This window comes from Eretmochelys imbricata, chromosome 26 (assembly GCF_965152235.1).
Source record: "Eretmochelys imbricata isolate rEreImb1 chromosome 26, rEreImb1.hap1, whole genome shotgun sequence".
NCBI lineage: Eukaryota > Metazoa > Chordata > Testudines > Cheloniidae > Eretmochelys > Eretmochelys imbricata.
The window spans coordinates 8214477-8228649 of NC_135597.1; the positions used below are offsets into that span (position 1 = coordinate 8214477).

Below are 14173 nucleotides of genomic sequence, written 5' to 3' on the forward strand. Positions count from 1 at the left end.
GACTTCAGTTTTAAAAAGCTTTGATCCACACTGTGTTAAGACGTGCTGCTCCTTTGATTCAGGTCACTCCCCCTACTTCAGTATCCGACCCTACTTCCCATTAAAAAGAACAACTTCCTGCTAGCAGAACTATTCCAGCAGAGCAGGGTTGCCGGAGCTGAAAAGTTGCATGTAAAGATCCCCCCTCCTCCCCAATCCCATTAGAGATCTCGAACCTTTAGACATTCTCCCCGTTTTCACCGAGGGAGATAGTGTGTATTTTAATGGTCGGCACGTTACGGTTCTCCCGAGCGATGCTCCTTGATGGGCCAGCACAGCAGCATGTCCTCAGGAAACCTTTGCTCTTCACTTTGGCTCTGGTGCAGCTGGACTTGTCTTTAGAGATTGCACTTTTTGTAGACATGCTTTGCATGGTGGAGAAAATCTTCCACTCGCAGACCCCATGGGACTTGGAAATCCTATAGAAGGTTTCCCCTGACCCTACAGGGATACAGACAACATCCTTGGCACCGTCCATACTGGGCCTAGCTGGCTGGTTCAGATTGAAGCTAAGGGAATGCTTGTTGGCTGCTTGCTTCCTTGTGAGACATTGGGCTCGCAGGACATTCTGGAAGGCTTTTTTAAACTCTTGACTCGAGCACGGGTAGATGATCGGGTTGATGCAGCTGTTCAAATACCCAAGCCAAAAAGTTATTTTAAAAACCGTGTCTGAGGGCTTGAGTGCAGGAAAGAAAACGCCTGGAATGGAAAATACAGGGAGTGTTAAGACAAAACTGGCGAGAAATTGCAGATAGTCAAAGTGTAAGAGAGATAACAATGAAAACAAATCAAGTTCATGATTTTTGGATGCTCCAAAAACAGACTCATTCCTCCTGGGGAAGAGAACATTTCCGAATGTATGGTGCTCTACAATTACATAGACAGTATCTAATAACTGTCCCAGGGGACCCTATCTGTTCAGTTACAGATGCAGCAGTAATTTCATATTTTAGGTTCTACAGAGTCCATAGTTTGGTGAAAGGAGGTGACAAAGGGAAATTACTTTCTCCCAGGAGCTCATTCACCAGACTGCTCGGGTAAGTAAGGAGACAACTTAACGGGATTTGAAATGGCCCGGGAATCACCACCTCTGGGATCCCAGCTAATGGGCAGCCCAATGACCACGTTCACACAGGAATTTTTAAAGGATCCTAAAGGACCTGAATGCCTCCCTCACTTAGGAACCTTCAAAAATCCCAGCCCACAGATTTTTCAGCATCATGCGCCTAAGCCAAAATTCACAAAAGCCAATGGAAAGGTTCCCATTGTTTGCAATGAGAACAGACCAGGCCCTTGAGCAATAGCTGTATAAACCGTAGGAGTTGCAAAATGTCTTTACTATCCTGCAGTGGGAGTGCTTAGCAGTGGTTAACTGAAATTGCTAGAATGGTAAGGCTGTTTCTCATGGAGCTAATTAAAAAGGGAAGGGAAAGGGTGGCTCAAAGCCAAAACGGGCCGATACTTTGTTCAACTGTAGTCGGCTACAGGGAACACTGATTGTAAATGCAAAGCCAGTATAGGTATCATTTTTTGAAGGGATCACATGACCCGTCTCCCTCTGCTTAATAACCGTGGGCTCCAGCTCGCCTGCAACATGGGGAAATGTATGGATATGTGTGCAAGACACAGGCCGACCTAAAAATCTCCCTGCTTGGTTAACACTCTGTACCAAAAAAAAAAAAAAAAAAAGCAATTGTTCAATGAACTTATTGATTTTTAAGAAACCTTCTCCTGTCAAAGAAAGTAGCCAGCCGTTTGGGGTACGCTCGGTCCCCACAGATTTACAAAAGCCACAAAGCACGCCAGCGATTTGTTTTTGACTAATAGCATGGGACATCTACTGTAATGGACTGGCTTGTGTGGATACCTACCCCTGTCATTTTCCAGGCTGGAACCAGAACTGCTTGCATGTGTATCTTAAACCCTGTACTGGAAATACCTACTAGATACTTTCCTTTAGCATAAGCGCCAGGAGCTGTGTGGTCTATCCCAGCTGTTGCTCTGAGGCTCTGAACGGTCATGAAGGAGGACAATTGTGTAGTCTCTAAATGACCATAGAGTTATGCTGTTTTCACTGCATTTCACTACATTCCTCTAATCTTTGAGACGCAGCTCTTTGGCAGAAGGCAGTCTTTTCACCTTATTGTAAAAGCAGCTATTCCAAACTTACTTAACATAAAATTCTTACTGTAACTTTTCCATTTTAAAAGATTTTATCCCATGAGCAGAAAGATTAGCCTGAGTATGTTCCTACTGGAGCGGTTCAAAATTTTTAAAATGGCCAAAAATTCAGATTTTGACTGATGCCACCTCTACCCCTTCAAAAAAGTCACCACTTAAAAAAAAAAAAAAGTTATTTAGCCGGGGTAGCGCTGGATAAATTTTTTTGATTTTCAGATTTTTTTGTTGAAATTAAAAAAAACCAAACAGTAAAAAAGGTTTATCAAAGCCAGTGATTTTTTTTAAGCTGTTTTTTCAACCAGCTTGACATAGAATCCTAGAAATGCCAGGCTCGAGAAATCAAGTCCAGTCCCCTGCGCTGAGGCAGAACAATGTAAACCTAGACCATCCCTGACAGGTGTTTGTCCAGCTTCTTCTTAAAAACTTCCAATAATGGGGATTCTACAACGCCCTTTGGAAGCCTGCTCCGGTGCTTAACTTCCCTGATAATTAGAAAGATTTTCCTAATATCTACCCTAAATCTCCTTTGCAGCAGCATAAGCCCACTACTTCTTGTCCTACCTTCTCGTGGACATGGAGAACAATTGATCACCATCCTCTTTATAAGAGCCCTTAACGTATTTAAAGACTATCAGAGCTCTCCTCAGCCTTATTTAAATACTAAAGTTGCTCAATTTTTTAAACTCTTCCCCATAGATCAGGTTTTTTAAACCTTTTATTATTTTTTAGCTCTCCTCTGGACTCTCTCAAATCTGTCCACATCTTTTCTAAAGTGAGGTGCCCAGGATTGGAGACGATTCTCCAGCTGACGCCTCACCAGTGCCAAGTAGCTCAGGATAACATTCCCATTAATGTACCTCAGAATATTAGCCGTTTTTGTAATTGCATCACATTGTTGACTCACATTCAATTTGTGAGGCCACCACAGCCTAGCCAATTCCCCATTTTTTAGCTGTGCATTTGTTTTTCCTTCCTAAGTGAAGTACTTTGAATTTGTCGTTACTGAATTGCATTTTGTTGATTTCAAACCAATTCTTTAATTTGTCCAGGTTGTTTTGAATACTAATCCTGTCCTCCAAAGTGCTCGCAACCCTTCCCAGCTTGGTGTATTCTGCAAATATTATAAACATACCGTCCATTCCATTACCCAAGTCACTAATGAATTAACTAATTAATTAATTCATAAATATTTGTCAAGTATCAGCGGGGTGGCCGTGTTAGTCTGTATCCACAAAAACAACGAGCAGTCCGGTGGCACCTTAAAGACTAGCACATTTATTTTGCTACAAGCTTTCATGGGTAAAATGCCAAGTGGGTTTTTTACCCACGAAAGCTTATGCCCAAATAAATTTGTTAGTCTTTAAGGTGCCACCGGACTCCTCTTTTTTTTTTTTTTTTTTTTTTAATAAATATTTGTGTTTTCTTGCCAGGGATGTCACATGTTATTAGTAAGTGTTGTTTGTAGCCACCCTTACTAATAATTCTGCTTGGCGCTTGTAGAGTAAGATTCATTCTTGGGCAGAGGCCCAGCACAACGCCTATGCATCCGGCATGTCCCACTTAAGCAAAGTGACTGAAAGTGTTGCTAGAACGTGTGGCATTCTTTCATTCCGAGGATGTAAGTGGTGCATAGGCTTCAGACTGGCCTGCTACATGACGGTACACTTCACCCATAAACGTTAGTTATAGTAAGAAAGCTTACCGACGTTATTCAAATGATGCTTGTAACATGAAGAGAGGCACGTGCCTAAGTGATTTGCTGAATCAGGGCCATAATGACCAAAATATAGAAACGCCGCTAGGATACCGAAGATGGCACACTGATGCTTGTGGAGAATTGTTTACAACGCTGCCGGCTAGCAGTTCCAGAATAACACTAGAAATTCGCCTGTAATAAGATCCCACAGTGCCCTCGCTCAGACGCTCAAGCTTCTTGGAAATGAAAACAGTGCCGTCTGGCTGTGAATGAAACAGAGAACTGGATTCCATGCTGTCAAAATATTGCCTGTTCTGGGGGCCCATGTTAAATAATAAAGCCTCTAGGACCACTTTCTGCTGCAGATCCACCATCGCATGAAATCCTTAACAGGTTTTTGAGGGAAAGATCGTTCATTATTATGCTTTCAAAGTACTTGCCTCCAATAATGTGACCCGATCGTTCCAAAATCTGTGATTACTTTGGACAACATATCTTGGATATAAACATCATCCCAACTTCCCAGAAAACACAATTTGCTTGTTTGGGTCTTTACAGCCAAGATTTTGATCAATAGCTCTTTTATCATTGACATATCCCCCCCCGCCCTGTGAAATCATAAACATGCCTAGATTGATAGGGATATTGTTGTACTTATTTGCACAACACATGAAGTTCGCCAGAAAACAAACATTCATCATTTTTGTTCTCCAAAATCATACATACAACGATACTGTTAGAGACATGGGCCTGAATGAAGACAAAAGATCTCAAATTGAACTGAACTTTGGGGAAGTTCAGATCACCCCCCTGACCTTTGTGTGCCCAACCAAACCCCCCAAGCTGAAGAAGTTTGGATTCATTGCATTAATGCTTCTCTGCTCTTGAACCATGCCAGAAAGCAGTTCCTGAACACTACAGTGTTTCATTCTGGTCTCAGGGGAGCCTAAGACAAGGCGACTTTTGAAAATGTAGGGGAATGTATGGGTTCATCTGTAGGATCTGAACTCAGCTGCTTCTGGATACGTGTTCAAACTGAAACTTAGAAAGTTCAGAAAAGTTATTTAAGCTGCATGCACTGAAAAGAGTTTTTCTGGGTGAATGTGTGTGTGAGAAGGTATCAGGATATTGCCTGAACTGGACACACAAATGATGAGAATGATTAATGACTCTCATGCTGCTTCTGCTGATTTCAATCCCTATTGTCAGATGCAAAGCGATGTCTACCCACCATGACACAAACCCTCATTTTCTGAGCTGAAATGATGGGCACAGGAAGTACCTTAGGGGCAAGTGAGGAATGGGACATGTGGCCAGAGTGCAGTGTAATCTAGTTATCTTCAGTTGGTGCAAGGTCTCTTAGGGACCACAGCCAATTGGTGCAAATTAGAGCAGCCACTAGGCTGCTTTAAGATGCCCCAGGCTATGACTGAGGCAGCATATGAGAGAGTTGTAGCTGATTCCCTGACAGTCAGGCTAGGCACAGCAGAGAACCTTGCTCTTTATTTTCAAACAGGTAGACGTCTGGCTGTGGATCACAACTGCTACTCGTGCATTGCACATTACAGTCATTTGCCCGTGTGAATGTGCCTTTTTTGATTGAAAATACCTTTCCTATTCAATGTAACACTGATAATATTTTAATTCTTTACCAAGTGACTCATCCAAACTGTTGTACAAAAGAAATCAGATCAGTATTTCATGATTTTTCTTCGTGACTATGCCAGACATTTCTTAGTATACAAATGCTATTTCCCTGTAATAACAAAATGCCCTACAGCTGTTCATTATCTCTCTGACAGATTCTTTTTGGTTGGGAATTTCAAAGGCACCTAAGGAGACCACGATGCCCCAATTCCATTGAATTAATGTGACATCAGTTTGTCCATTCCTTTCCCCTTTTGTTTCAATGCAAAAGGTAAATGAAATCCAAGTCCAGGAAGAGCTCTATGAAGCCAAATGTAGTAGTGGGTGAAAAAAAATTGTTTGCTGTGACTTTTGGCTCATTTTAAATGGAATGCTAACGCTCTGCCAAAGACTGTTAAAAATAGAAAATAGCCAGCGTCAAAGCCAGGTTCCTGCTTTTCTGGGTGGGTGGGGGGATTTGTATGCTAATTTATTAATATAACCTTTTTGGTTGATCAATGTAGCAACTTCCTATTTAGGAACAGCACATTGTACATGAAAAGGACACAGAGTAGCTTTAACCGTAAACATGGGTTGCCATCTGTAGAATCCACCATCTTCCTTTCTTAACTCTTTCATTCCCATGGTAGATGCAACTTGCACATTTTAGACAAAATTGTGCTTTCACATTCATGGACTGGGCCGGGCATCAATGCAGCTTTGCAAATTGACACCAACCGAAGATCTGGTATGTCTACTTCAGTGGTGTTGCACGGGCATCATTTACATCAGGTCAAAGGGAATGTAAAATTTGTCCCAATCAAAACAGTAGCATATTTCACCCTCTTTACACCAGTGTAAATGGCTTGCACAAGGGCAGAGCAATTGTAAACTGCACTGAGGATACTTACATTCTAAACCACCGTGTGGTCTGGGCAAGACCTTTAAGCTCTGTGTCTCGTCTGTATAATGGACATAATACAAGACTATTGGTGTAATTAGTGTTTGTGTAGTGCTTTGTGGCTATAAAATGTTAATCTCATGCTGCAGAACTTGAAGCCAGAACTTTACTCACCCCAAAGCTAGGGATATATTTTGAGCCAACATTTTAGATTGTCCTGTTACCGAGATCTGGGCTGGTGCTCATGTCCATGTCAAGTTACTATTATTACACCCCAGCTAATACAGACAGAAGCCCTAAGGTCCCTAGTGATGTCAATTGACGTGAGTGATAGGAGAATGCAATGTTTTGATGTATCTTCTACGAACGGAAAGACGTTTTATTTATCTTTCATCCATGAGTTTCAAAGCACTTTACAGATATTAATGAATGAACCCTCATAAGACCCCTATGACACAAAAATTATTTCCACTGTATTGCTGGGGAAACTAAAGTACACAGAGTTTAGGTGAATTTCCCCGGTTACTCACAAAATCTGGAATTGAACCCAGATCTACAGGTTCCCCATCCTATGCCTTCATCACAAAACCATCCCTCATACAGCATTTACAAATCTTACATTCTACAGTGTGATTTTACCAGTTCACGAGTCTGTCACTGTATTACACCCGCCTGCTCTGTGAAACAAGGAGAAATATGCCAACTGTGAGGTATGACATCTTTTGCCACTTTAGTGTGCTCAAAGCAGCGAAGGGTAATGAAGTGCAAAAACAGTATAATTTTTATTCTGCACTAAGTGAAGGCTTGACATGACTAATGTAATCTCCTGCCACGATTGTGCTGTACTGTCTGCCCTTGAAAGAGTGAATCAAAATCACATTGCTTGGAAAAATCTAGACAGGAATCCCACTGACTATGGCACTTATTTGATGACTTATATAAACTCATGACCAATAAATATAAAGGCCCAATCCTCTGTCCAAAAATAGCACCATAAATATGAGAAATGAACACACAGAGTGCTCAAAGACTATAATAGCATTGGCTTTTATTCCATAATGCTGCTGTGTAAAAAACATGAGGGCAAATATATAGGAATTTGGTTGAAAAGCATAATAATTTACAAAAGAATATGATATGCAGTGTACGTACGCATCCTTTAAAAAAACCCGGAGAAACATTCTAGTCTGTCAGAAAATACTGTTTTGGAGTGGCTAAGTCATTATGCAAGGTAGCCTATTTCCTCTTGTTTTTTCCTCCCCCCCCCACAAGATGTTCTGGTTTAACTTGGATTTAAACTTGGAGAGTGGTCAGTTTGGACGAGCTATTACCAGCAGGAGAGTGAGTCTGTGTGTGTATAGGGGTGGGTTTTTGGAGGGGGGTGAGGGAGTGAGAGAACCTGGATTTGTGCAGGAAATGGCCTAACTTCATTATCATGCACATTGTGTAAAGAGTTGTCACTTTGGATGGGCTATCACCAGCAGGAGAGTGAATTTGTGTGGGGGGGTGGAGGGTGAGAAAACCTGGATTTGTGCTGGAAATGGCCTAACCTGTTGCTCACTTTAGATAAGCTATTACCAGCAGGACAGTGGGGTGGGAGGAGGTATTGTTTCATATTCTCTGTGTATATATAAAGTCTGCTGCAGTTTCCACGGTATGCATCTGATGAAGTGAGCTGTAGCTCACGAAAGCTCATGCTCAAATAAATTGGTTAGTCTCTAAGGTGCCACAAGTACTCCTTTTCTTTTTGCGAATACAGACTAACACGGCTGTTACTCTGAAATCTGTGGAAAGTGTTATTTTGATAAAATGTTCATTAAAAAGCTAATCATTTTAATAACGTAGAAGTGCTCCATTTAGACATTTTTAGTACAGAATGTTAATTTAGAAATGACTTTTCGTTTTGAAATTTAATTGCATATGATAAAAACATTAAAAATTACATAAAAAGTCTACATTGAAATGAAATGTTCTGATTTTAATCAAAACAAGATGTTTTAACTGACCTAAAATGTTAAGTTTCCAAAATTCACCACTTTCCCCTGATTTGGAACAAAAATATATTCGGAAATGGTGGAATGTCCCACAAAACAAGAAATTGCAGTTCCTGCTCAGCTCTAAAAATTTGGAGTTGTTCAACTGAGTTATGAAACCTTCATATAGGGCTTCATTTCAAGGGCTTCATTATTTCTGGTCATTGTAGAGCCATGGTACCTTCTGCAACAATAAATGTGTTAGCCCTGACCTACTGCACAAACACCAACACAGGACAATTACATTCTGCCTATTACACTGTCCCAGCAGTTTCAACTGGTTATGGCAGTAGTTATCAACATCTTCCATACCATGAGCCTTCTCCACATCCCTACACTCCCTTCCCATCTAGCTGAATGGGTTGGGCAGGGTGATACCAGTGGAGTTCATGACCTCCACCTTGAGAACCCACTCGATATGGTATTTTTCTTCCAGTCCTTTAATATTGTGCAGAGTCACTGTATGCATTTAAACCTGTGATGTGTTTAAGACCAGAGGTGAACGCATTCAGTGCTGAATGGAAGTTATCGTTAACTGGTAGTGGTAAGACGTATCTGAAGGTATTTCATTCAGAGCATTTGAAGGCATAACAAGAACCAATGGCTGGAAGTTAAAGCAAGACAAATTCAAGTTAGAAAAACAGTAAAAGCTTTGTTATCCAGCACGAGGGAGGTATGGGAGGTGCCGGTTAATCAAAAATTCTGGTTAACTAAGAGTTACATTTAACAATGGAATACCACTTTTCAAAGAATTAGAATTCAATAAAATGGATAAAGTATCAAATAGTTTACAGGTACTCACCAATCCAGTAGTAGTACGTCGCTGAAGAGTGGTTGGTTTCTTGAAAGCACTTAGGTGTATACAGGTAAAGTTCTCTATACAGTAGGTTATCTTATGACACTTCATATCACCCAGATCACTAAAAATACACGTAACGCTAAAACTATACTGAACATAATTGAATCTTTCTTTGATGATTCAGGAGGCGCTTCGGGATCTTGCAGTGCCTCAGGATCATCATTATCAACATCAATCATCATTGTAGATGTGGAAGGTGTAGAAGACTGGGCTGAATCTGTAATGACCCTACGACACACCCTGGAAGCTGCTTTTTTGAATAAATCCCTGATACCAGCTTGCTTGCTTACTTGTCTTCTGCCTCTTTTGCATAAACACAGAGTGCAGAATGTGTAATTGCATAACCTCCAGGGCTGTACACTTGTCCCGGTTACGAGACTGAAGATTTGTGTTGGGAGATATCAGAAATGCCAGTTGATAGAGTTTTCCGGTTGGTAAAGTGCCGGATAACACAGCTTTTACTGTAATACCCTTTTTAAACAATGAGGATGATTAATCATTGAACAAACCATCACTTGATGTCTTCAGATCAAAACAGACTACCTTTCCGGAAGATATGCTTTAGCCAAACACAAATTAATGGGCTCAATACTGGGTTATCTTCTCTTCATCCCAGGGCATCTTTGCAGACACAGGGAGCAATACAGTGTCACCATTCATTCCTGTCAATGGCTTGTTCATCCTGTAAACCCAACCTGGACTGATCCTGCATACAATCTAGTTGGTGGTCAGTGGCAGTTGTGTGAAATTCTCTGGCCTGCCTTATACAGGAGGTCAGACTAAATGATCTAATGGCCCTTTCGGCCTGTGAAAACTGAATCCATGAAACAATTTTGGATAATAAATGAATCAACAAAAAGCAAAGTCTGCTTAAGGATAATTCACAGACAGGAAAAAAAAGAGTGTTAAATAAATGATTCACTTTGAATTGTTCATCCACTTTCCTCCCCATCATCTGGTTAATTACTTAGTTCCCCATACTGTGGCTGCTACTGCTCAGCATATGTGAGTGCTCCACAGTGCACTTGTAAAGTTTCCTAGCAGAGCTAAAGGATGGGAGAAGAAGCGAGCGGAGAGTTAAGAAAGGATAACTGCTACTACAATGGGATCTATGCCATCAAGTGCCAGCAATGCCCCTCTGCCATGTACATTGGCCAAACCGGACAGTCTCTACGCAAAAGAATAAACGGACCCAAATCTGACATCAGGAATCATAACATTCAAAAACCGGAAGGAGAACACTTCATCCTCTCTGGCCACTCAGTAAAAGACTTAAGGGTGGCAATTCTGCAACAGAAAAGCTTCAGAAACAGACTCCAAGGAGAAACTGCTGAGCTTGAATTAATATGCAAACTAGAAACCATTAACTTGGATTTGAATAGAGACTGGGACTGGCTGGGTCGTTACCCATATTGAATCTATTTCCTTAAATTAAGTATCCTCACACCTTCTTGTCAACTGTCTAAATGGGCCATCTTGATTATCACTACAGAAGTTTTTTTTTTCTCCTGCTGATAATAGCTCATCTTAATTAATTAGCCTCTTACAGTTTGTATGGCAAATTCCACCTTCTCTGTATGTATATATATATCTTCTTACTCTACGTTCCATTCTATGCATCCGATGAGGTGGGCTGTAGCCCATGAAAGCTTATGCTCTAATAAATTTGTTAGTCTCTAAGGTGCCACAAGTCCTCCTGTTCTTTTTTAAAATCCTCTGGGTTCTGTTGAACTCTGCGCATAGAACAAGATACAACTTGAGCAATGGCAGAGCAAGCTTCTTGTCACTGTGCTGCGACTCTGTTCTGGATGGATCATCTTCCCTGGAGGTGAGGAGGGAGTTCAGAGTCCAGATTCATTCGGTCCTTGGCCCCGAGTTGGGTCTGCGAATTAGTCACAATTTTGGTTTGAACATTTCACCCACTAGCAGCCTGGGCTGAGAACGCTAATTTGTTTGACGTAGGCCGGCCAAAAAAGCTGTCGGTATCAACCATTTTTCAAGTGACTGCTGACATAGATTGGATCACCACCAGCGATCAAGCCAGGAAAGGCTTTACATCTCCTAACAAATCCAATTCAGTCTAACCCTCAAGGACTCTTATGTCTTAGCTCGTATTTCTTTTGCAGAAGTAAAAGGTTAAATCCTGGTAAACACCACTGTTCATTTCCTTCCTTCTTGAGGAGTTATTTACTTCTGCGCAAAGGGAGTGAAAAAATGTTACCAAAACAGAATTCTCCATTCACACCAGTTGTGTTTTACACTCACTCTGCACTCACTTTTCAAGTGTGTAAATGACTACACAAAGTACAAGGCACGAGAGAATCAGGCTCCAAGCTTTTCCATGTGCATATCATGCCGGTATACCTAAATGCCCACCATGTCGTGCTGACAACCAGGAAAGAAAAATTAAGTCAACTTTTAATTCCTGTGCATTGTAGATTGGTTAAATGATTCTTGATTTATGTTGTGCATTCGAACGGATACGTTTTATTAAGAGAGTCATTAGCATGATTCAGTCTCCTCTTATTCAGAAATAAAATTTGTGATTAGTGTTGTCAGTTCTTTTAATTTGCTTTCCAGATTAAACATTTCCCATCATTTACCCTTCCTCCTTCCCCTCCCCCAACGTGTGAGGATTTTGTTTTTCCCAATATAAGCTTTTATTTTTGTGTTTGCCAACTTTGTTTTCTGAAGCCAACAGCTGTATGTTTTCCACATCCTGCTGCTGATTAAATGCCAAGACAGGCGCAAAGGCACTCTCTGATTTCTCTGTAAATCAATTACTTGGAAGTTATGGAGTTGCTTGATTACAGTGTATTCAAAAATCAGTACAGATGTCAAGTATGCATGTTGATGCTCAAATAAATTGGTTAGTCTCTAAGGTGCCACAAGTACTCCATTTCTTTTTAAGTATGCATGTGTTAATGGAAAGCACATGGCATATGGAGTCCCCAAACTGTACAGGTTTCTGGCCTTCCATATTATAGGAAGCAGCATGAGGATCGTAACCCTTAAGTCTTTGTGTCCTTAGGACTTTTGTAGGAATGGTATATTGGTGAATATTCTGAAAACACGTAGAGGACTATGAATCATGGATGTTAGACAACATCATTTTCAAGGTTATGTTCCCCACTTCGTTTCTTCCGTATATGTGTTCAAAATCCAGTGGTGGAATAAGAGCACAGGGGTGATCGAAGGAGCAAGCAGTAACCTGTGAAATATTCATGCTTGTGTAGAAATATTAGGGTTTATATTCTCTGCAAGACGCAGTGATGAGTGGGAGACAATCACAAACACACCAATGGCCACATTCCATCCAGTAAAGTGCAGTGGTTCATAAACACATTCTGAGAAGACAGAAACAAATGAGGCTTATTATTGTTATTTGATCGGGGGGTTGCATCTGAAGGTGTCTGAGGGCTCCAGTGGAAACACAAATTAAAACAAATTAAAAAGCATGAAGACAGAAGGCTGAGCAGCAGACATTCCCTCAGGGAGATTGGCCCTGTATTATCTATGGCTTTCTACACCTAAAGTGAGGCAGTTTGCGAGATGGAGGTCACCAAACATGGTTAAACCCATTTTTGCCCTTGCTCCCAAGCTTGGAGTTTGCACTGGATTTTTATTCCATGTGACCACTCTACCTACACTGTTCCTTATTTTCAGATCAAATAGAAATATACATATCTTACTTCTTCAGAGTGATCACGGCTGTGCTCTGTACTTCTACTGCCCTGAAGCAAGTGTCACCCAGCCCTCTTCCATGGAAAGAATCTTTAGTGGGAACAAATATAGGATCAATTAAGCTTTGAAAAGTAGGAAATGTGCCAGATTTTTGTAGCATTAAATTAATGTACCAAATACAGAAGGGCGGTTTATTTCTTAATACCGGTGGGCATGCAGAATGGATAAACCTCAGTGCCTAGGATTCTGGAATGTTTTGGATAAGTTGTTCATTCTTATTCCCCTTCCAATTCTTTGCATGTCGGAAATGCCAAAATAGCAAGAGAAAAGCTGCTCTCATGCACCAGACTTTGAATTCAAGGATCACTAGATCATACAGTAGAACTCATCTATTTCCCCACCACTTTTGCTACACAGTGTAGGGGAAGGCATTTGATGGATTGGATTGATTGAGTGAGTGGAGGAGGCTGGGCTGGGTGTTGGAATTGGAAATATTTGTTACAATCTACAGGTGTCCCTGGCTCTGGGTGCTCTGTTGGGATTTTTTAAAGGGGTATTTTATGTTATGTTCTATGTGTCTAGTTACGATAAGTGCCAGTTATATACATAAAATAAATATTTCTGGCATAAGAAACAAACACCAAATATCACATATGCAAGCCAGTAACTTCCAGATTTGCAGCCTGGATCTGCAGACTCAGAATGTTCAGCTAAACACTTGGAGCCAAATTCTGCTCTAAGTTACACCATTGTAAATCTGGAGCAACTGATAGATCAACTCCATTATTGATGAAATTCCAAGAAAAGAAACAAACCAAAAAACTGGTTACAGTGAAATTACTTGGGATACCAGTATTGCAACCCTTGTGATTCTATCATGATATTTATGTTTTCCCTAAAGGCTCCAGCTCTTGGAGTCATGTGACTAAAGGAGACTCCCAGCTTTCATTAAAAAAGTAGTCCTCATGGTTTCAGAAGAAAAAGCTTGAAAACATGAACCCTAAAGGCTCAAAACCCAGAAGGCAAATAAAAAGAGCCCAACATTTTTTTTAAGAAAAAATCTCATTATTTCCAAGCCACTCGGGGAGTGGGGGCAGCTAATATGATTTTTGAACATTTGGGGTTGGCAATACTGGGATTCGCACCCCAGTGCA

The 14173-nt window shown here is 40.9% G+C and overlaps 1 protein-coding gene across 1 annotated transcript in view; it reads right to left on the reverse strand.

The window, feature by feature from the left end:
• Positions 1–217: 217 nt before the first annotated feature.
• ADRA1A (adrenoceptor alpha 1A) overlaps positions 218–14173 on the reverse strand; it is a 30034-nt gene continuing 16078 nt past the window's right edge. Inside the window, exon 2 of the mRNA XM_077805768.1 lies at positions 218–738. Within this exon, the coding sequence (XP_077661894.1) occupies positions 218–738 (521 nt within the window). The remainder of the gene's footprint in view (positions 739–14173) is intronic.